A 25199-nucleotide genomic window follows, 5' to 3' on the forward strand; every position below is an offset into this window, starting at 1 on the left:
GCCAGCAGGAGAGAAGCTGATGCAACTTCATTCTGAGAGCTCTTCCTTTCCAGTGAGTGTCAAGTGCTTAATGCTGTCCTCTTCTCTTCTCTTCTCTTCTCTTCTCTTCTCTTCTCTTCTCTTCTCTTCTCTTCTCTTCTCTTCTCTTCTCTTCTCTTCTCTTCTCTTCTCTTCTCTTCTCTTCTCTTCTCTTCTCTTCTCTTCTCTTCTCTTCTCTTCTCTTCTCTTCTCTTCTCTTCTCTTCTCTTCTCTCTTTTTTTTTTTTTTTCCTCATGAAACTAAGTGGAATCACATGAAACAGTATTGTGTTTAAAGGGGTAGATATTATAATGCTTCAAGTACATTTGAGTGCATTTTATGGTGCAAATGCTCTCAGAAAAAAGTCCTCTTAACAATGTAGCAGTTGAAATCACTTTAAGATCCTCATCCTCTCTTCTGAAAAAAAGAAACAAAGCATGCAAAATAAATAAATAAAAATGGATTAAAAAAAAACAAAACAAAACAAAAACAAAAACAAAAAACAAACCACCACCACCAACAACAAAGAAAAACTCAGAAGAAACTGAGTTCTGAAACTATGAGTGGGAGTGGTCAGAACATAAATTTCATGATCAATAAATTCTCAACAGACATCGTGTTATTAGGTAGCACATTATGTCATTTTCATCCATTTACAGTAATATGGGGATAAGTATAAGCTATTAAAATCAAAGATTCAAGATTAAAATATGTATCCATACATGTAGATAAAACACACCGGTTGTATGTGAGCTTTCTGTATTATGAGTTCATATTTTAATCACTTGAATATAATAAGTACTCATAAGTAACGTGGTATTTAGGTAAACCCTGCTCTACCTGATTTAGATGGCACTGCTTGTAATGGAACTGAATTTACCTTAAAAATGGCAATCTAGCAGTTCTTTAGCAGATCTTACTAAATTAAGCTGTTCCAAAATTGGAAACCATTCTACTGCAATGGAAGGGATACCCTGATGACAGTGGGTTATAACAAAATTACAAATTACATTAAGCTAGAATATTCCTCAAAGCCAGATTTGCAATTCATATCACATTGCCTGTATTACATTCTGAAGGTTATTCTTTTGTATTTGAATGTCTTTAAATTTCCCAGCTTAGCAGATTGTGTGAAGACATAAATGGTGTGTCTACTGTTTTTGAGATAGAAAACTCATTATCTTTCATGTCTAGCCTACCATTCTTAATTGGTTACATTTTTATTTTGATTAGGAAGAAAATTCATTCATGCCCACTCTGCCTTTTCTTTGACCCACAGGCAAATTAAATTTGTAAAGATTTTAAAGTTCTAGCTGGAACTCAGTTAACCAATTGTAAACTTCTTAGCTTTTATCAGAATATAAACTCCCCCATGCCCCTTTTCTTTAAAGTAGTCTGAGCAAATAATCCTCTTCTGGCTCAAGCTCTCTAAAATATATTTTAATCCTTACTGTGTGTATACTGACAGATAGTAGGATCCTGCATTAAAAATAAGTTGTTTTTACCCTTTAAGTTACATGAAAATTACCTTTTAAGCTAGAAATCGATACATTCCCATCTATTTGCACTGAATCATGTGAATTTGAAAGGTACTCTGAGCTTCTATCAAGGCAGAGTGTGTACATTTTTTTTCACCTTCAGTAAGCTTTCATAGAAATATTTGGAGAGGCGGGTGATGAAGAGAAAACCTTGGGAATATCCATGTGCTGCAGAAATGACATTATGTTACTGGAAACAAATAGACTCCAGGATAAATGGGAAGTTGAATATTGGTTTAGGATGCTTCTGTTGTATGGAAGGTGACTGTACCCTTGGCAGTGAAGGGACATAAAAATGAAAATGGAATTCTGGAGAGATTTTTTTTTTTTCCCACTTGTTTTTTTGGTGCTAATAATGATAGAACTACAAAAAAATTTAGATTAATGAGGCATGAATTTAGAGCTCCTGCCTGGTTTGCATAAAACCTTCACATTCCAAATGCATTATAAAAATTATCTAGACTATCTGTGTCTACAAAATTTTAACTGGATATTTCCTTAGATCTGATTGTTTTTTCTGGAACCTAAACTTAAAGTACAGCTTAAGAGATCTGCGAATGACAGCATGCAGAAAGAGAGGTTATGCAGGAAAAGATGTTGCATTTCTTTCTCAATAACTAAGTCACAAAATGTTGCTGTATGCAGTTGCCAGTTTGTTAAGCAGTACATTAGGGCCTGTGAGAGACAGGATTCTGGATGTCCTTCCCCAGAAACTTCCTGAAAATGTTATTTGTTATTCCTTACATATATATATATAAATAATAATAATAATAAAAGCCTTATAATGTCCGTCAATCTTAGGTTTTTCTTTTGTTTCCTTGTGTATATTTTGTCTTTGTGCTTTTCTTAATTCAGATGTTCTGAGGCCCTACAGCTATGTATATGATTCTGAATATCTGAGGGATTTTCCAAGTGAACTGAGCAGAAGAATTTGCATTAGAGACTTTCTTATCAGAAAGTTATTTCAGCAAAGCATTTTTTTTCCCCTCAGAACTACTTCTGTTATTGTTTGGATTTCTTTCTTTCTTTTTTGTTCTGACAATATTAGAACTTAGTATTTTTAAAGAAATTTGTTTCTTCTTTTTGGATGACTTCTCATTTTGAAATCTATTTTTAGTTCCATAGTGAAACAATGTTTCTAAAGTCAAATACTAACCATAACCCTAACCCTAACATTTTCCAAATGTCTTGAATCTTCAGGATCCTTGGACTCCGAATGGGTTGGAAAGACTTGTTTTCTTTACAAAGGTCTTAGACTATGACTTGCAAGACTGAATTTGTAAATTCACACTGTATATTTCTATTTCAAGGAATTTTAGCATGCTATTAATCAAATGCAATTTTAGACTGTATTGCCTTGCATTTTGGGGGGATTGTATTTCTTGGGTCATGCCCTGAATGCATGTCACTTCAGGCAGTGATGTCTTAGTGAAAATCAGGACACTAAGATTTTCATCTTAGTGAAAATCAAACACAGTCTATGGACAAAGACAGCATGATTTGGGATGGTACCAGTGCTTTTATATTCCCACTGTTGCTGACAGGAAGTTTGTGAAGAGGTTGGCATTGAGCCGTCCATTGTTGTGATCAGCAGCATTTCAGCTGCACAAGGAAAGTTGTGGAAGTTCTTCTGTACAAGCTTATCATACTCTACACCAGAAGAGTCATAAGCAATCTTTATATTTCCTCACCTCAAACTGATGTTCATCAACATTCTATAATGAAGAAAGCACACAATACGTGCCCAAAAGTTACTTTCTAAGCATGCTGTTGTCCCGCATGGCACCTCCTAGTTATAAAGTGAATTCTCTTTGGAGTTTTACAGCACACCTACTTTTTTCCTCTCTGATTTGTTTTCTTGGCTCTCTTATTTTTCTTCTGTTGACATTTCTTCCCTTCATACTTCTGTCTATACAATGAGAATTTTTCCACATTTGTTGTCCAAAAACTCATCTCACTGGGATTCTATTCCTCCTTATTTCTATTCTAATGAATTCAAAGGGAAGTATTTAGGATTGATATTCCCAAAAGTTGTGAAAAGGTTTTTCAGTTAAGTTGACTCACAAAAGTGGCTGCCATTGATTCGGGTTTTTTCTTGCTGTTAAATGTGCTCTTGTTACATGGAAAGAGAATCTAATTTCTGGCGCCATAAAAATTACTGTTACTTTTAAGTGAAAGGTCAAATATATCTGTCACATGTTCTATCATTAAAGGACAGTACTGAGAAATCAGAGAGCAGCTGTGCTCCTGAACTTGCTCATTTTCTGTGCCACCGTAACCAGGACTGGGGTAGACTTTAAACTGTTCCAGAGGCTCTGAGCCCCAGCCAAGCTCTTGAAAAGCTGGCTGAATTATTCCTTTTAAATTGTGTTCTCGTCCCCAGATGACTTTTCGCAGTGTTGGCTGGCAGTGGCAGGTGGGTGAGTGCCTAATCATGCAGCAGGGAAGAATCACAGGAAGAACTTTTCCATCTTTCATAGGCTGATATCTGAGAGTATGGCATAGCTGTTCCATTGCTTTAGGTAATCTGAATCTGGAAGGCTGGAACACTCTCCTTCGTAGCAACGAGATAACACATCCAAAGTGCGGTTTCCCCAAGCATAGGTGATATTTCTTAACCTAGTTTGCATTTACATCTGTGAGTTGGAGGATATTTAATCAGCTTCAATTTCCTTGCTATTGTCAGGCAAATGCTCACCTTGGCAATTCTTCGTGTTTCTGTACAATCTCAGGTACAACCTAGAGACTTCTTTGTAAATTTTGTAGGAGCAACAGTTTCATTTTGTGATATGTAAATGCTTTAAATGAGAAAAAATATATTTTTTTTTTTCCAGCAACTGAAAAAAGTCTTTATGGGGCTTTTCTTGTACAGAGGGAGTAAGACTGGACTGTTCAACATCACTTTATCATCTTTCTGGCCTGTTTATTTTTATGCCATTTTTGTAATAATTCAACGGGAATTTAGCGTTTGCCAAAACAGTGATGTTCTTGAAATACCTGATGCTTCTATGTTAGTTAGCCATGGAAAATAACAGTGTTTTCTTTCTGCTTTTCTGTTGTCTATATTCTTTATCAACTGTACTCAAAAGGTTTGCCTTAACACTCTTACACTGAGGTAAGTAGACAAATGATTTCAGAAATGACAGTAATTCTTGAGGAAGAAACAGCATGAGTTTGGAGTGAACCTTAAACTAATGCCTTTGGTTTACTTGTAATGCTTTCCTTTCAATAGTCGGTAGTGAAATACTTTACAGATATGTTGAAAGTTGGAAAAAAATATCACACAGACAAAAAAATAAACAACAACAACAAAACCAACCAACCAAACAAAAAAGAAACAACTACAATTGTCTGTGAAAACTTGGCTTCTTGACTCCCATTGAATTTATACCTAGAAGTAGATCTGTGGTGGTCTGCTACAACTGATTCACTAAATCTTGTGCTGTTAGTCCTCAAATAGAAGCAAGAAATTGCAACTCTTCTTAGCAGATTTTCTGACCAAATATGGAGAGATTCTGTATATCACTCTGAGTACTTTAAGTTTGTGCTCTTAAAGAATGTATGCAGTTCATCTGATAGGCTGCCTGTATGCTTGAAAGAAAAAAAGAGAAAGGGTTTGCTGATCTTTCTCTCTGATGGCATATCTGCCTGTGTCTGTGTTCAGTGAGTAGGGCAAAACTCCCTTTATGTTTTCTTTAATGTTTTTTATATACTTACCAGCAGGTTTTTACAGTCTGCTTCCTGCCTTTCAGATTAAAAGAACACTGGCATATTTTAACAGTTTCATTGGATCCATTCATTAACAGTCTTTAATTAAAAGGGAATTAATGTTTTGGAGTGCAACCAAAACATAGAAAGTACTGAAAGCAGAGGACAGGCTTGAACCATTTTGGCTTTCAGATGCAAGGGGCAAATAAATAAGTAAAACAGTCTCAAACAAACAAGTAGTGGCTTATTGGTATGCAAGAGTATCTCTTTAGGTTTTTTTTTGCATTTCAGGGGTATTTCTGTGCAATCTGAACCTACTCCAGCTTTTATGAGAGTAGAATGTGTATGTCAGGAGCATTCAAAACCCCAAATTTTGGTGGCAGCTCAACTTATTTGTGTTTTAGGTTTGTATTGATCAACTGTTAAGGCAGCAAGTAGGTTGTGCTTGACAAGGTTAAGCTTATTTGCCAAGGGTTTAATTAAATAAATCAAAAGTCTGCAAATGACAGCTTTTGCTGAGCAAAACAACCTGTTGTTGTCCTTTTTCTTCTGTAGTAGTTTGGCTGAGGAGGGTTGAATAATGGTTATGGGGTAAAGCACTGAAATTGTAAGTGAATGAGACTAGTTGAGTTCTAAAATGAAGTCAGATGTATTGAGCTATTGTTTCAGATAGTTGAGGGAGATAAATGGTTTAATGGCTAATTTTAAACAATAAAAAATGGATACCTGCAGTTCCTGGCAAAAAATTATGAACTACAGTCACTGAGTCAGCTGCACTCTTTCACAATAACACAGTGATTTTTGTGGACAAATAAAAATGTATGTTTAATATTATTTATATTAATGTACCATAAATGCATGGTTAATATTATTTTTGTTTATTTTACTCTTGTATTTTTACTTAGTTATTATTATCATGTTACTTGCTGAATGCCTTCTGTCTCTTTCTACATATAGGTGGTACATGCCAGAGTCCTGCTCTTCCAGCCCTAGTGCGTCCTCCTGCTCCACCTTTGCAGCCATCGCTGGATATTAAACCATTTCTCCCATTTCCTCTGGACACTGCAGCAGCAGTCAATCTCTTCCCCAACTTCAATGCAGTAAGTACAGTCCTAACAGTTACTGTCCACTTTCACTGAGCCATGGTTTCCATAGAAGGCTCAAAAGGGCACAAAGTGGAGTTTTATGTACTCAGTTAAACCTGGAATATTCTCTCCCAGTACTGAGGGCCAAATAGCTCTTCCAGATACACTGGTAGACCATAAATTAGAACCTAGCTGAGTGTTAGCCAGAAATAATGTGGAAGGAAAAAATGATATGATCCCAAGTGACATGCAGTAAACTTGCAGGCTATATCCAGTCCCAGGCCTTGTGTTTCCCTCTCTATTTTAAGATGTGCAGTTTCCCTAGCACACACTTTGCTGTAAGTGTAAAATTGTAAGTGACTCTACATTCCATCTCCAACACGTTTCCCAAGAAATACCTAAAATTTGCACCTCAGAAGAGAAAAATTTACTTTTTTTTTATAACAGATAAAACTGATTGGGCAATTCAAGCATGCTTAGATAGCAGTAGCTGGTATAATAGCTATTTCATTGGCATACAATCTAGTGCATTTATTTTCAGATTAGAATATGTGGTTTTCGTTCCCTTTAAGTTAATGCAAGGTTAGACTATTCTTCAAGAATTTCTTAACTTAGTCATACTTGCTGTGAATATACATGGAGTGCTCTGAAAGTCACGTCTCCTATTTATTTCCATAGAAACTATAACAGATACAAAGAGCATAACAACACTTGGATAGAGCAAATTCTCAGCTACAAAACAATATTTTTCAGCATATTTACTCCTGTTAGCCTATTAGCGTATCTGAGCTGAATGAGAGACTTTCCATTTAATGGTGTGACAGCTGTTCATAGCCATGTAGAAAGTAGCTTGTCTTCCACTTCACTGTTACCACTACTGATACCACAGCTTCACTGTGCTCACGTGCACAGTTAGATCACCATAAACATTCACCAAATGTCAGTGAATGTCAATAGGTGCTGCTTTCTCTACATGTAAAAATTTAGTTTCACATCTTTGCTTCATAAATGCTTCCATGTCAGATATCATTCTGTCAGAGTGCCCCTCTGCTGCTATCTGTCACATGGCAACAAAATGTAATGGAATATTGGTGGGAAGGCTCAACCTCTAATGCCATACCACCCACATCTGCCCCTGATGATGTGGGCTGACATAATAGAATAGGAGGCACTACTTTTGGAGAAGCTCTTGGCAAAATCTGATTATTACTTCAAACGATTCTTTAATTAATTTTGTCTTTACAAAATTGCTACTTTTTAACTTCAAAATGCTGTAGGATTACCTTTTTTTCATTTACCTGTACTTTTTAGGGAAAAAAGAATAGGAATGTGTTTGCTTAACTGCTCTGAGAGAGGGGAGGAAATTGCTATACCAAAACAATTCTAATTAACATATGAAAGCATCATAATTAAGAGTAGTGAAAGAACACACCCATCCTAGAAATAAAAAGAAGAATTAAATGTTAATTTTTTTACCTTTTTTGGATGCACATTTTGTAATTGATCTAATTGTGAAAAATTTTCTGCAAGCAATTGACAGTACTATTAAGAATGAGAACCTATAAACTCTGAGTTCTGAAATGTTCGGAAGGAATGCGTTGAAGAATTACTATTACAACGAAAATATTTCCAATTTTAAAATGAAGATAGGCATGAAGTCATTTATTAAAAAAAAAACAAACTAAGTTAAAACATTGATAACATTACAAATTAGAATTTTTTAGTATGCTTTAGATATTTTTCTTACCAATTTTGATTTGTGATAATTGCCTATATTTAATGCCATAATCCAACTGAATTTTTATGGATACTATACTAGAAATTCTTTTCTTTTCCAGGAGTTTCAGATGGCCCTGTGGTATGTTTAGTTCTGCATAATTAAAATGCAATTTTAATAATGAATTTAAGTGAATAATTGTTAATCTTGTGCTGTTCCAAAAAGTTACAGTTTCTTCACAGAATCACAGAATCACAGAATTGTAGGGGTTGGAAGGGGTTGGATCCATAGATCATCGAGTCCAACCCCCCTGCCAAAGCAGGTTCCCTACACCAGGTCGCACAGGTAGGCATCCAGGCAGGTCTTGAACATCTCCAGAGAAGGAGACTCCACCACCTCCCTGGGCAGCCTGTTCCAGTGCTCCATCACCCTCACTGTAAAGAAGTTCTTGCGCATGTTTGTGCGGAACTTCCTATGCTGCAGTTTCCAGCCGTTTCCCCTTGTCCTGTCTCCACTCACCACTGAAAACAGTCTGGCCTCGCCGTTCTGCCCCCCACACCTCAGATATTTATAGACCTGGATCAGGTCCCCTCTCAGTCTTCTCTTCCCAAGGCTGAACAGACCCAGTTCACTCAGCCTTTCCTCATAGGAGAGATGCTCCAGGCCCTTCACCATCTTCGTGGCCCTCCGCTGGACTCTTTCCAAGAGATCCTTGTCTTTTTTGTACTGGGGAGCCCAGAACTGGACGCAGTACTCCAGATGAGGCCTCACCAGGGCAGAGTAGAGGGGGAGGATCACCTCCCTCGACCTGCTGGACACGCTCTTTTTAATGCACCCCAGTAAGCCATTGGCCTTTTTGGCTACAAGGGCACACTGCTGGCTCATGGCCAACCTGTCATCCACCAGGACACCCAGGTCCCTTTCCGCAGAGCTCCCCTCCAGCAGGTCATCCCCCAGCCTGTACTGGTGCATGCAATTATTCCTCCCCAGATGCAAGACTCTACACTTGCTTTTGTTAAACCTCATCCGGTTTTTTTCTGCCCAGCTCTCCAGCCTATCCAGGTCTTGCTGAATGGCAACACAGCCTTCAGGCGTGTCAGCCAATCCTCCCAACTTCGTATCATCAGCAAACTTGCTGAGGGTGGCCATTATCCCCTCATCAAGATCATTGATGAAGATGTTGAACAAGACCGGACCCAGCACAGACCCCTGAAGAACACCGCTAGTTACAGGCCTCCAACCGGACTCTGCACCACCAACAATGACCCTCTGCGCTCTGCCAGTCAGCCAGTTCTCAACCCACCTCACTGTCCACTCATCTATCCCACACTTCCTCAGCTTTGTTATAAGGATGTCGTGGGGGACAGTATCAAATGCCTTGCTGAAATCAAGGTAGACTACATCCACTGCTCTCCCCCTGTCCACCCAGCCAGAGACAACATCATAGAAGGCTACCAGGTTGGTCAAGCACGACCTCCCCCTTGTGAACCCGTGCTGACTATTCCTGATAACCTCCTCTTCTTCCAGTTGTCTGGAGATGACATCCAGTACAAGCTGTTCCATCACCTTTCCAGGGACAGAGGTGAGGCTGACTGGCCTATAATTGCCTGGGTCTTCCTTCCTGCCTTTTTTGAAGACCGGGGTGATGTTGGCTATCTTCCAGTCCTCAGGCACCTCCCCCGTCCTCCAAGACTTCTTCTTATCAAGTTTGATATTCTATTATTAGTACATTTGGGAAGAAGGAAAATGGGGTGTAATGTGTTCTGATATTGCTTTAGAAATACAAAGGTAAAAACTGTCTCCTATCAAAACCCTGTTATACTTGAACATCATCTTAGAAGTATCTCCTTAGGTATAAGTGCTGTAGTTAGACTTCAGAGGCTCCTCATCTCTTAAATTTTTCAGTAACCTGAGCCTAAGTTTCAAGGATAAGACTAGCAGCATTTTTAAAGAATGTTCTGAAGTGCATTCCCATGTGAAGCACTGCTTCCTGTGCTTTGTGGCCATCTGCCAAATTCACCTTTGCTGAGTATGTCTGTCCCAAGTGTGAGGATGCTGTCATCTGAGCTGCTGTCATCTGCTCAGATTCTTTGCCTTGCAATGTGACCTTTGCCTTCTCATCATGTATGCTGACATGCAGCATCACCCTCAGTGTTCCCATTTTCCTGTTGAACAGTACATTATTGAATGCTGCTATGTTTAGCTCATGTGCCAGAGCTGGTTAACAGCATCCTCCAAACATGTAGGCTAGTTAAGAAGTTCTGCATATTTCCAGAAATTCTTTCCAGGCTGATGAATCATGGGGATGCATCAGCTGCTGCTGGGCATTATCAACCTAAGGAGAAGGTAACCCACGGGCCATATTAGACTTTAAACAGAATGTCTGGCAATATCTTTAAGTATGTGAGTGTGAGACAGAAAAATGTTTAACCAAGAAGTGATCTGTCCTTGAACAGTTGTAGCTGTTAATAATATTCTTTATTCATTGACTTCACAGCTAAGTGGAGAAACTTTTGTATTTTTTTTGCTAAATCAGATTAAACAGGTGGTCAGTAAATGACCAGAAATCCAGAAACCTGAACTGGATGTTCTCTCTCATGTTGTGGATAAATGAGCTTTAGCCTTGGTTTGAGACATCAAGGCCATAGATAGTATGTTAGGAAATTGATTTCCTCTTTATTTTTCTGTATTTGTGCATAAGCTGATCTATTTGGTAGCATGGTTGAGCTATTTGCAAAGAAGCTAGAAGGAATTCCAGAGTTCAGGCTATTTGCAGACCAAGCACACTTTTTAACAACTTTCCCTGGAGAAAAGCACTGATCAAAGAGAAACTGTAGTAAAAATGCAGTCATATTTCAGAGAAAAGAAGTTGTCCCTAGTTGTGGCAATTCTAACTCAACTTGGAAGTTCAGTTGTAGTTAGCATTGACATCTGGGCTAATCAGCCCAAGTTTCTTTGGAAAAGGTAACAGAGAAAGACAATTTCTCCATTTATTCAAGTGGACAAAAATGCACAGAATGCATCCACTCTGCGTCTCTACGTTTGGATGAGGGAAGTAAACTTAGAAAGTTCCCATTCATTGCTGTAAACTATGAGGGGCTAGCTCAGCTGCATCTATATTTGGTTAGTTGAATCTGATATTAGGGACAGGCCATAAGATATTCACATGTGATAAATTTCACTCTGAAATTATGTGATAGAAGTGCTGACATTGTATGTTTACAGAGAAATGTTCCTATTTATCAAGCATTTATACTAGCTTCTAATTATATACTGTTAAACGACTTTGAGTATTCAGATGAGCTGGGAGTAGATATTAGGAGAGGTGAAAGCATATAATTTACTTACTCAACTTTTCATATCAGTGGAGATTCTCTTAGGGCATATATGCAAGACCTAATACAAAAAAATACTTCTTTAAGTGCATCACCAAAAATAATAATAAAGTGTTAAGTTTCATAACGTTTTTCATTCTGGTTCAGCTTATTACAAATATAAGGTTATTTTGTTTTTTTACTAATGACTTTTAGTCTAGAGCAAGTTCTGTTTTTGGTGACTGTCTCTGAGGAAAATGTTCAGCATTTCTGAAGAGGGCAAAAACTTGCATCTAGGCAGAGAATAGAAGTGATAAAATGGGCTTTGAAATCTTTCCAAATAATGTCTCTGGGCACCAAGGAGGGGGGAAAGTAAAAAGTGAATAGCTTGAGAAATGCAGTGATAACCTGTGAAGTTTGAACCATTCAGTTTCATGAGGGACATTATCTATTTATACAGGAAATCTTAAAGCAAGCATACTCATTAACAATCTGGTTAGCTGAGCATTTGTAGATGCTACATTCTTAATTATGAAGCAAATGGTTACCCTTAAGTCCTATGTAAAAAGAAATTTTAACAACAGAGCTGTTCAAATTGAAAACAGCAAGCTGTTGTGCAGACCCTGAAGAATCACAAGTTCATTGCGAGTTTATCTGATATAAAAAGATGAATTAAGTGTATGAGATGTAAATAGATATGAATGAAAGAGTCTGACTAAAAACAATCTTTACTTAGCTTTCTAAGATGTACTCTGAAGGTCAGAGGACTAGAAAATTATTTTCCTATTCTGACAAATGTTTGAGATCATCTAGCAAACATGGAATTTAAATCTACCTTTTCAACTGCAGAGAGAGAAGTTTTAAGTCCATTGTATGAACCAGTTTTTAGAGGTATGAAACTTTCGCAATTATACTGAATATGTATTTGTGTGTGTGTGAATGTGAATGTGGTATTCTTGCTTGCAAGTCAAAGATTGGCTGCAAAAAATTCACAAAGCATCAAAGTCCAGAAGCTAATTAAGTTATAGGAAAACACTGATCTGAGTAGCTGGACTAAGAGAAAATATTTCATCCTACTAAATGCTAGTATCAGTTCTGTCTAACTTACCTTCCTGCAGAAAAATAACTCACTCAATAAGATCTCAATTGTACCTCTTACTCTCCAAAGTCCATCATTCTCAAAGCACAGATGCATCATCAAATAGGTTTTACTTCAGCTATTAAGCTCTCAGAATTATATATTTCAGCACCTTGACAGGCAGAATTTATAGCTTACAAATCCAGGATGTTACCAGCTGGAAAACTTGGCAGTGCATTGCTCTCCTTACTTGTTTGTCCTTTGAAGGATATGCTAACCATTTTCCTGGAAAAAAATCTAGAAATATTATGTCATGCATAGTAGATTATAACGACAGCAAGATCTGTAGTGGAAGAGGACAATAATGTAGAAGCTCTGAGTAAACACTTGTAAGTAGAAATAGTGACATTGCTTTAAAAGCCTCATACAAACTTCAGAATAAGGCCTGATCTCCTCTTTTTGCCAGCGGAAAACTTTACAAAGCAATCTCCTTAGAACAGAAACATAATTGAATTCTTGACTATCAACTTATGACTTGGAAGAGCAGTAGTAAGGCCAGAATTCTACGAAATGTTGATTGGAAAGTAATTGTTTCTGTACAGGCTGTAGGAATCCTTGTTCAGTCTCCTGATTTTTCTTGATGTTGTAAATCACTAGTCTCAGGTGCAATACTCCATGTATCACTTTTCTCTAATAGTGCTTTGCCATATGGGAAAAGAGGAGAGAACAGTGGATGTTGACTCTAGATTGGAGCTCCTAAGGTAGTGCAGCTTGGGTTAGGATGCCGAAGTAGTTCGCTTTGCTTCCTGAAAACCAGCTTGTGAAACATCCTAGCAACCTCCAGGGCAGCACAAAGGCTGTGCTCTCTATTTGTAGAGGTGATGCTTGTATTTGTACCTATCAGTAGGGAGCAATTACGGCTGGTTTGTTTCACTGGGAGCTACTTTTCTACATGCTCTGGCCTTGGTGTCAGGCTGTTCCTGTCATGCTGTTAACTGCTGTTACCTCATATGGAGCAGAGCTCCCCAGTTTTCTGGAAATGCAGTTTTGTCCTCTTGTGGCCAACAACTAATTGAAGTGGACAATATAGAAAACCTGCTTACTGACATTTATTTCTGGGAAGAGTTATGCCAAGAATAGTGGATAAAACCTGTCAAAAATCTACCAGAAACTGTTTTTGAGATCTTTTCCTAAGGCTCTTACCCTGTGTAGGTTTTTATCTAGAAGAAAGATATTTTTTTTACAGAGCTGACAAGCCAATTTTCTGGATATTTTGAAAAGATGTACCTTCTGATACTGAGGAATGGAGAAGAAATATGAAACATGTTATATTTTTTGAAAAAATTATCAGTGTGAAATTTATAAAACACGCACCCCACTCTTTCTTTTTATTGTCTCTACATAAGGACTTTAAGTTTTCTAGCTTAATTGGAGGAATTTAATGAGACTTTTTTTTTTCCTAATAGCATATAAAATCCTTTCAAGTTCAGTAGTGACGGCATGCTGTCAGAATGCAGTATTTCCAGAAAGGAATAATCGGGACAATGCAGTGGACTCAGTTTCATGTGAGTCAAAATGGAATATTGTCTCTGTAGAAAAACTTGGCAGTAAAAATACAGTCTGTGCTGCTGATGAATTTAATGTTATTTCAGTGAAAAGGACCTTCATCAGGTGGAGAATTGTACTGCATCAAATTGTTAATTTGTCAGACAAACAGAGGGGATTATTGCTTCTGAGGATATTCTTTGCATGGCTGCTCATTTACAGGTGTCAACAAACAAGGTTTTTGGCTTGCTCTTTTCCTTTCCATAGCACTGCAATTGAGCTGCAAGCTAGCTATACTCTTCTTTATATCTCTATTGTTGTTTAGTCAAATATTTTTCAAAATATTAAAAAAAAAAAATTAGGTTGATTGCAAAAATAGTGTTTGGGTTCAGAAATTCTTTATTACAATAACATTTCCATCATTGGTCAAGCCATTTAATTAAAAATTCTGCAGGGGAAGAAGAAGGAGTGAACACACTAAATTCTGGCAATTCAAAGATTTTATCCGGTGCTGGCAAAAGAGGAATGAGTCAACATCAGTATGAAATATTCAGTTATTTGAATTAGCTAGATTTATTTACTGTACTTTTAAATCCTTAACCTATGCCCTGAAATTAAAGTTCTGATTCTCTGATGTAGAAGAAATGTTCACAGCTTGGGCAACATGGTGAAATTAAGCTCTTTTTCTTTTCTCTTATTCTTTTTTCCATTTTTGAGTCAATTTAGGGTGCTGCCAGATCTCCAAGAGCACCCTATCTTTCTTTTCCTCTATACAGCCTATACTCTACGTGATAAACAGGGAACAGAGCTCATATTCTGGCTTTGCATAAATGAATGTTCCTGCGGTCCTCAGGTAATGGTTGTCTGTGATTGCATGGCTGTGATTTCCCACTGCACTTCAGAGTGGCTGGAAAATCATGTCTCAGCTATCTAGCAGTGTGATTCCTCTTATTTTCTTCAGACTTGGTGCATGGGTAAGGAGCATCCTACTAAGTCTAACCTTAGACTAAATCTAACCTTAATCCTTTTGCAAACTTCTGGAGATATTTATGGCTTCTTCTTGCAACTATCATTTGAGACTCCTACAACTTTGAACCAAAGCATCAAAAAAGGTTTTGTTCTCTTTTTCTTAGGGTTATCTTACATTTTAGAAGCACTCCAGGCTTTGTTTTTCAGATTGCTTGCATTTCTTCACATCTTATTTGAAAAGCTTCAGGATTATCTTCCAGTTAGAGAATTAGTAGCTTCCTATGATTATGATGAGCAGCTGCCACCTGTTGCCACACAGACAAAGCAATGTTGAGAGCTTACAGGAGTTTGCTCATGGGTATAAATGGATAGATACTATTAAAAAAATCCATTAAATCTTTTATTTTTATTTAAATTAAATTTGTATCAAGTGTGCTACAACCTTCTGTGATTGCTTTCAGTGGAAATCCAGGTTTCTAGGATGTGCATTCTCCTGGGAAAGCAAATTTTAAGATTACCTTAAAATAACCTGTGTTTTATGTAACCTCCCCTTGCTGAACATTATTATACCTATATTGGAACTCATCTCTGTAACCGTAATGTGGACATAAGTCATCTGACCATAGGAATTTCTGGATTGCTGTCCAGTTTTTGTGTCAGTCAGCCATCTATGCCTCTGGTAAATCTATTAATTTACCCAGTTTACTTACTTCCAGCATGCTAGTATCACCTGTGTTTGGCCATCTGATGTTGTCTCAGCTGGCATTCAGTTATTTGGCTTCATTCAAGACTTGGTGTCTCAAGGGTGGTGTATAAGCATGTGACCATACTGTATCCATACACTTCATACAGGATGTTATGGAGAGCCAACTAGAAGACTTTTCATGAGCATTGCTGTAGGCTTGTAATGGTCTGGATAAAGGGCTGTGTACTATTTACTATTCCACATTTTCTAGAAACGACATTTCTGTTTCATTTCCCTTTGTTTTTGTTTGTTTTGTTTTGGTGTGGTTTTACTTATTTACAAAGCAGTTTCTTGTTATTGTTAAATCAATCAAGAACATCTAAATATCTCACATATTTGTTTATTTAAATTATGATTAGTAATATGAAAAAATAGACTAGTTTATCTCATCCCTTACACATTTGCTAGAGGGAACAGCACAGTGGACTGAGGGACAACTTCTTGACAGAAAGTCATGCTATCCAAGGCAAAGGCAGTGGCAAAGCCTTTACTTGGGACTAAGAGTCCCTCAGGCTTTTCCTTTGCATGCAAAATATTCTTGTAAAGGAAATTACATGAAATGATCTTCAGATTTGTCAAGTCTTGATGAGTAGAAATACTTAAATTTTATGAAGAATTTTGTAAACTCTTTAAAATAATGTTGATCTGTTGATCAAAACCCTTTGTTATACCCTAGCACTTAGATGAAAAAGATCAGGGATTATTTTATTCTGCAAATACTATAAAACTTGAATGGATTATATAATAATTCATAAAATCTACAGATTAAATATGAATATTATCCTGTTTTTAAATAGTTGCAATTAATGTGAAAATGAATTACCGAAAGACATGATTAGATTACTGTAGTCTGAGGAGGACTGAGGTGATAACTTTCTAAACAGTTATTACTATTGATAGACATTTGCTAAGATGTAAAATAAAATGTGTATCTTTCTTGCCTTGGAAATGTTTGTGTAGCTAACCTAGAAACCCAGCTGAAAAAGTATTTACTGATTTTAAGTTTTTACTGGTTGAGCAACCTGCAGTTTCTTTCTCTTAGAACTTCCAAAGATATCTGTTGAAAAAAGAATGAGCTTGCAAAACAGGTAAATTAACATGTTGTAAGCGTTCCTAAGCACAAATACCTCATTAATTCCATATTCATAGCATGCAATAACATTTCTGCTGTTATTCAAGAATTTGTCAATTTGTCTTAGAACACACCTACTTTTATTCTTTATGATAATTGAAATCTTGGAGGCTCTTTCCCACTCGTAATCACAGTGGCTTAGGCTAGTAAATGACACATGCTGAATTACACATCCATCTATCTGGAGTCATCTTATGATGCACTCTCTGATGGAGTATTTCTGTTATGTTTTGCATAATTTATTTTACCCCTCCCTCCCCCCCCCCCCCCCCCCAACACATTTTTGTTGTTGTTGTTTGTTTTTGGTTTTTTTTTTTTGAAAAGAAAGAAAATCTCAAAACGTTTGGTGTTGGACCTGTGCAATAGAATTGGAATATAGCACATCAAATCCTAATGCAACTATTGTTTTTTCTCACATCTTTCCTTTGGTTGTACAGAATGCTTACAGTAATTCTGTGTAAACATCTGCATAGATTAAATTAGTGATCAAAACAATTCATAAATATTGTTCAGAAGCCCATATCTCTCAAAAAGGCAGTGTTTGTCTTTTAAGTACATTGTTTTCCATTTAAAAGAATGGATTTCTGTCATATTTTGTCAAATGTTAAGTGTTTTCTGATGTCATGAGTAAAAAGTTTTGGATGACATATTACACGTTATTTTTTATCTCAAAGAATCAGAACTTTAAAATAAATTATTTAAATAAATTCTAAAATAATCGTGTTTAGAGTGCACTGTAAAAGCTATGTTAATGACTCACAAAAGTAGTCTGTATCTGAATGAAAAATTGCAGATAAGAAAAAGATATATAGGAAGTAAACATTTGAAATTACAGTTGGAGGTGGTATAGAGCCTGCCAAAAAGCTGACCAGAAGCAATTTCTTTCACTAGTTTGCTACTGTGAAATTCCTAGGATGTTTGAATGGCAGAGACAGTGATCCTAACAAATAGAGGTCATGGCAAGAGCTTCTGCAGTCAAACAAAATAATTTTGTGAAGGAAATATTTGAAGGAAATTTTATAAAGGTCAGACACAAACCCAGCCATTCCTCGGACATTTGTTGAGAAGCTAGAAAAGACATAAACCTTCAGCCTTAATTTCCTTTTCTCCTAGACATATTTCGCCAAGCTTATCATTAGTCCATCATGGCGATGCTGTATTAAAAATCCAGTGAATCATATCCACCATGCAAAGATATAAAATTGGTATTTTGAAAATAGCAAAGGAAAATGATTAGGTTTTTTTTTTGTTCTTAAGCTAATCAGGTAAGTCAAGTAGTTGATCTGATTCATGAATTATCTTTTGATTTCAACACATAAAACTGCTACTGATATCTGCATATGATTCAATGAGGTAACAAAAAGGCAGGAGGAGTCGAAAGGATTCTCTTTCCCTTTATCTATCTGACAACTTCAGGAAGAACAGAATAACTGAGAATGCCTATACCTACACTTTCCAGACTCTGCCTTTACAGGGGTGTATTTTAGAAAGTTCTTGAGCCAAATGTTTTGCCTTGGCATATGATAGCCCTCCATTAGCTAACATGCTGAAGTAGGTTGAATCAGCAGGAAAGTTTGTTAATTTTAACTTTGAATGAAGTGACTTGAGTTTCCTCATTCACTTCTCTATATGGTGCCTAGTATACTCAGAGAGAGAGAGAGGAAAATTTCCTTGGGCAACCTGAGTAGTAGTAAGCAATAGGAGTATGTGAACTATGGCTTGCTATAAACAGTAGAAGTCTGAGTGATTTATACAGTGCTTTTCTTGTGGGAGCTGGAAGTGGATGAAGTCCACTTTATTCGTATTTCGTTTAAAATTTACTGATTTGCTAATTGATTCAACCGATTACAGTATTGGTGTTGCTAGGACTCAGATGACAAATATTAATCATAGGGATGATGCCTGAGTTAATTATAGCAGTGCACTCCTAAACAGCACTATTAGGTCTGGGGAGCAATAAAAGCTGTTGTTGGAGTTAGGAAGTAACATGAGAGAGCAGTGTCTAGGAGAGGATAAACTGTGCACAGATGACTGCTGGTGGAAGGATTGGAAAATGTTAAGACGTATGCTGTTGGGTATGAAAGTGAGTTGGGAGGAAGAACAGAAGGCTTCCAAAGGGACTTAAAAACCATTTCAGAACTGGTATTTAAAAGATGCATTTGCCTCATACATACTGACTCACTAATTGGAGAAACATTGCAAAACAACCTTGAAGTATCCAGTTTTGACTTGGAGTCCTTATGTCTTCATTTCTGTCAGGAACTATTCTTACCACTTTTAGTTCCCGCTTTTTGTAGGAAATTAGTATTTCATGATACCTGTTGAAGCAAATTTACTATCTCAAAATCTATCATATTTATTTTTAATTTATTGGAGCAGCACTTGTTTGAAACCTAATTTTATTTTTCATTCTAAATTTGAAAGAAGAGAGAGAAATTACCTTGGTATTTAATGAAAATGTTTCAAACTAAACTAAGCCAGCATGAAATTAGTGAGTCTGTGCTTCTGAAATCAGGGAAATCCTTCTCTAAGGACAAACCCTCAGATATTTAAAATGTCATAGTTTCACAGCTGTTTACTGTCTGCTCCTCAGTAAGGATTCCCTGATTATGAGGAATTGTTCTTAAATTGCCGTGCTCATTTTTGTTTTTAAGTGCCTTTCATTTCTGTTAAGCAAAGCTAGAAATAGAGGTAAAGTCTACCTCAGCAAATGCAGAGTGTGCATGTATCCTGTGTTGTGTCATAAAGAAATGTTTCCTCTCTTTTCAAATAGGCTGTTTCTAGAATGCTCTTATCTTATTCAAATGACCCTAATTTCACAAAATATGGATCTGAAAATTAACTTTTATTTTATTTGCTAGGATCCCAACATTCAGTAGACTGGGAAAAGCTATATTTCATTTAGAATTATGTCCTTTAGCTGTTTCTTCACAAACCAGTGTAACTTTTTCAAAAATCCTTCATTTTCTTTGTTAGAAGAAGTTTCTTTGTTGTGATACAGCAACAATTTGGCACTTAAATTGATGCTGACCCTGAGAGTAAATAATTCTCTCTGGGAGTTGCTAAGTTTAGTGTCTTGAGAAGCTCGGGTGAAAGTACAAACAAGCAAAATTCTATGGCTGATGGCATTTGTACTGATACAAATTAACTATTAATTTTCAATGTAAAGAAGTAAGAGAATGCAATGTGCAATTTTGCAAAAATTTAAGTTTTTTTTTTTTTTTTTAATTTAGTGAGAAAACAACATAACCTTAACCAAATCTGAACCTGAAAATACGTAATACAATGTGTAAAATGCATTAGGATTCTTATCCTTGCTTATTCATTCCTCTGATTTGATTAGTATCTCTGCTTCACACTAACTGGACCTAGAATAGAGTACTGTAGGGTTTTATCTACATTTTTTAAAACAGCATTTCTATGGAATAGAAATCATCAAGAGGAAGGTTGTGAAGAACAACTTGAACTTAGGTAATTAAACATCTCAAAAATTTGTTAGACACAAGAATAATCAGTAACACACACACAAAAAGCTACTTTGCACTGCAATAAATATATCTTACTGTGCAACATCTCTTAAATATGAGGAGGATTAACAATCATCTGCTTTGGTCTTAAGCTATCATTAGAAAACATTTAAGTCTTCAACCTACTCAGAGATTTAAGATGATTATGTAACCAGCAGGTTTTTAGACAGCTACTGCTGTCAGTAAGTATGCACTATTCCGGAATTCAGAGCTATGTTAGAAAATGATTGCCTTAGTAGGCTTTCTACATGATAGTATCAAAAGTCATTGATTTTGACTAGTTTTTCCTGTCTATTCGTAGTGCAGAATGAGAAAGAGACTCCAAATTTTTAACTATTTTTTTTTGAGGAAGAACATTCTTGCTTATAGAGATGATTCTTAAATGGCTTGGCAATCTTATTGGATAAAAATTACCCATCTTACAGGTAGTAATATCCAGGCAGTTTTTGAACAAGGAAGTTCTGTATGGCAACAGGAGATTGTGGGTCACACTGGGGCCTTGGGGATTTAATTTGAATGCTGTTCACAAGCAGCACAAAGCTCAAGATTATGCACAAGCCATGCATTTGTGGGTTTGTTTGTTTGTTTGTTTGTTTGTTTTGTCCTGTAATTAGCTTTTTTTTAAGTATTTCTTCATCAAACTGGTAATACAAATGCATGAAGAACAAAAGAATATCTATCTGTTCAAGTTTGTCTGATGATCTTAAACCTCAAAGGTTCTGGTTTAAATAAGTTTTAAGACACAAACTTAGGGCTTATTTTAGTTCAACTCACCCATCATTAATTTTACATACGAGATGTCAATTCTGAGTAACTTAAATTTGGTCTTAATGTCCATCTATTTTGTTACAAAGTAATTGCCACAAGCCCTTTATTCATATCTGTCCATTAAAATGGTTGCTTTCAGGATCTTAATTTTAGATCTGCCTGAATAATTTTTTAGAGGAAATACCATTAAAATATTGGTATGTTACCTTCCGTTTGAACAGCTATGTGGCAACATTAGAGTATGCTTAGACCATGACTATGATCCAGTAATCCATGGACGTCCAACCTTTTGGCTTGCCTGGACTACATTTAGTGAATAGAAATTGTCTTGGAACATATACACAGAAACACATATACAGAAAGTCCAGAGATGTAATCAGATTTTTAAGTTAAATATCTGATTACAACTCTATACATCCCTTTTGAAAATTTGCAGTTCATGTATTTATGTCAACTGAAATGGTCTCACAAACATAAACTGATGATTTTTTTTTTTTTAATCTCTTTTTTTCAATCTTGAAACCCCAAGCTGGGGGTGCAGTAGACACTTGAAAAGGAGGGGATGCCAGAGAGACATAGACAGGCTTGAGCAGTGGGCCAAGAAAACCTCATGAGGTTCAGCAAAGCCAAGTGCAAGGTCTTGCACGTAAGTTGAGGCAACTCCCACTACCAGTACAAGCTGAGAAATGAGAGGATAGAGCACAGCCCTGCTGAAAAAGACTTGGGGGTAATGGTGGATGGCAAGCTAGCAGTGTGGCCTTGCAGCCCAGAAAGACAAACATATCCTGGGCTGTATCTGAAGAAAGGTCTGGCTCTAGATGAACACTTGAAAATATTGGCTTTCTAATCAATTGTAAGTGATTTAAACAAAGAATACAATTGAATATTTTGATTTGTGAAGATAAACGTCCTAATCAAACTGCATACATACTAGACCTCAGATTGACATTTGTGTAAGGATTTAAAAGGCAAGATAGTAAACTCCCCTATACTTAGTAGTAGATAGAAAAGCAAAAAGGCTGGTGTAGACTTTCCTTAATACTGGCTGGAAAAAACCTAGAGTTATGGTGCAGACTAAGGAAAATGAATGTTGAAATAAATCACAGTTTTGGGTTTTTTTACATCAAGTTAGAAACTTAGTCATTAAACAGACTTATTTACTATAGTAATAATGCCAGTTAAAAGATCTGTGTTGAAAATTATGGTATTTGAATATCATCAGCTAAGTGGCAAGTACTTATCTATATACAAACATATAACGGCAATTTTTTTTTCTCTCCTTTCCTTTTCAATCATATTAAATAATTTTTATTTCAATCCATAAGTTCTATTTTGTTTCCAGTTCTCTCTCTCATCCTGCTAGTAGGGGAGAGTGAGTGAATGACAGTGGTGTTTAGCTGTATGAAACACAAAGAGGTAATCAAAACTTCATTGAGTAGAACCCTGAATATGGGCCTGGCATGCTGCCTGTAGGTGCTGCGTTTCAAACTCGGGAGCTTCAGTAGATGATATTTGGAAGCATATTTCAAACTAAATTATTGTGCAAATTCTAAAGGCATACAGTAAAGCAAAGCGATGAAGACTACTGTGTCTACAGGAAATAAGAACCTACTAAAGGGCACTGGTGAAGAAACAAAGCAGGAAAAATTCTGTTTAGACGTCAAGGGCAAAGTTGGTAACAGAAAGTTATATATTGGACCAACAAGTTAGCTTTCTCATACTCAACTACTTTTCTCTTACTTTTCTACTCAGTCCCATTCAATTTTTTCCAGAACACATAAATGAAAAAGAATGAATAAAGGGTGGGATTAGTAGTGGGAAAAGGAATATGAAATATAGTGATATGGTAAGGCAAATACCTTGGTAAGACATGCTTTTGCTAAAATTTTGAATCATTGCATTACTGCAGCTTTACTCTAGAGAGCCTTAAAATCATTTTAAGTGCTCACAGTTTTGGTGGATCTCTGGCTGAGTATAAATGAATCTTGGAGGATAGGAAATAAAAGTAAAGCAAGATACTAAAAACAATCTGAACTATATGAGATCATACTGCCTCCTGTCCAAATGATGACTCTCAGATAAAGATAAGAGCCTGAGGATGAGGATCTAGAAGCATGGACTAGATTCTGTTTAGGTCACTGGCTTAGACGTATGTGGGATTTAGTGTTGGAGCTTCTACAAAATAATTTTATATCTGTCTGTGTAATAATAGAACAGAAGAGGTAGAGACCTACAGACAGAAATTGGTGATTTTTAATTAAACAGTGGTATTGTTCTCTATTGGATATTTCCAAATTGTCTTTCCATCAAGAGGAGAGCATTTTTTAATTCATTGATGTTTTATTTTTGCAGAAATTAAGGAATAGTTGTTTCCAAGTATTTTGTGCTTTAAAAATGAAAAATGCTAATACTGCTTGTAAATAGCATTTTAGATTTCATGCAGTTGCTTGAGCAAAACATAAGCTGGTTGAGTGCTTCAGTTAGTAAGATGTTCAGTTTGAAAATTCACACAGTGAGGAAGAAGCTCACAACTAGAGCTTAGGTTTGATCTGCATCCCACTTGCCAAAACATCTGCTGTGAGAAAATGTGTTCTTTTGACATGCCATGAAATAAAATGCTTTTTATTAACTTTTATCTGCAGTTTAATTACATTGCTGTTGAAATTCAGGAGGTTATACATACGTGTTTGGCTATGCGTTCATATTATTTTTTTTTCAGGATGTGATATGGTGAGCAGTCATAGACTATTCTAGTATGATGGTGTTATCTACTCACTGTAAAGTACTACCATGTTTATATTGGTCCAGTCCTACTAGGTGTTTTCGTACCTAGCTCTGGGTTATTTAAAGACTGATGTACAGGGCAAGGAGTAGAATCCACTGCACTGGACAGTGTATAGATTCTTGTTTTTCAGATATCCATACACACAGAAGGTTTAAATTTACCGTGATGTGAGTTTGGTCTGCTACGTAAATTCAGGAAGTAAACTGTTTTCAGTGCTTTGATAGATTTGCAGTTTATATTTTTATTTTCTTTGTCCTAAGTACAATGGCAGCTAGAAATTTACAAAGGACTACAGGAAAATCACATTATTTTTATATTTTCTTCTGCAAACAGAAGGGGATATACTGCTCTGTGCTTATCTGAAAAAACAACTTGTTGCAAACAAGGGTAGATCCTAGCTTCTAAGCAACTCATATTGGTTTTATTTAATGATGTTATTCTGTGGCATCCCATGTACCTCAATTGTATTTTGATGGCTTAATGGTGACACAGAGTTGCTCGTATTTAAATCAAGTTCCACAGAAGGAACGTGACAGATTGACTTGAATTTTTCTGAACTGTGTAGTGTCTGCTTATTGAAGATTTGGTCTTGGCACCAGTCTTGGCAGAACGTGAAACATTCTTTTCAGTGTTTCATAAAAATGAAGTTAAACATCAGGTCAGATGCTTGAATTAATCATGAGGTCAGACTCTCAAATGTAACACCTATTATTTCAGCTGATATAAGCTAATTATCTCCATTGTTCTGAGGTAGTGAATTTTTGTACATAGTTTGGGGATGACATAATGATTTGGATGTATAAACTGTCTTTCAGTGATTTTCAAGTAATAATATTGTATGTAACTAGATTTTGCTTGCTGCATTTTCAATTTTAAAAGATCAGCAGAATTTTAAACTCATAGTGTATTCGCGAGTACTCTCGTGGGTCTGGACATTAAAGTAAGGTATGATAACATTTGACTGCAAAAATTTGCCTTAGTCTGTATTGGTTATAACAGTACTTTACCTCTGTATCAGCTGTAACATCTCAGTATTGCTGTTGCCTCAAATAGAAGTGATGTGACTTTTTTAAAACTAGGCTTTGTTGAATAGTTAGGCAAAGTAGGAATAGATATAGTGAAAACAATCAAGTAATTTATCAGTCCATTTTTTCTTTCAGAAATAGTAAATTCTGTAAGAACTAAGAAACTATTGTTTTCTAAAAAACTTCTGCTGAACTCCTGCTTAAAATTATTATTATCCAGAAATAATGCTGTATGTGTTGGGGTG

At 36.3% G+C, this 25199-nt stretch overlaps 1 protein-coding gene across 1 annotated transcript in view; it reads left to right on the top strand.

The window, feature by feature from the left end:
• Positions 1-25199, top strand: part of ZNF385D (zinc finger protein 385D) — a gene marked incomplete at both ends in the record, with an annotated part of 375132 nt that overhangs the window by 249030 nt on the left and 100903 nt on the right. The window contains one exon of the mRNA XM_079538653.1: positions 6222-6364. Coding sequence (XP_079394779.1) covers positions 6222-6364 — 143 coding nt within the window. The remainder of the gene's footprint in view (positions 1-6221; positions 6365-25199) is intronic.

This window comes from Tetrao urogallus, assembly GCF_951394365.1.
Source record: "Tetrao urogallus genome assembly, chromosome: 7".
Lineage (NCBI taxonomy): Eukaryota > Metazoa > Chordata > Aves > Galliformes > Phasianidae > Tetrao > Tetrao urogallus.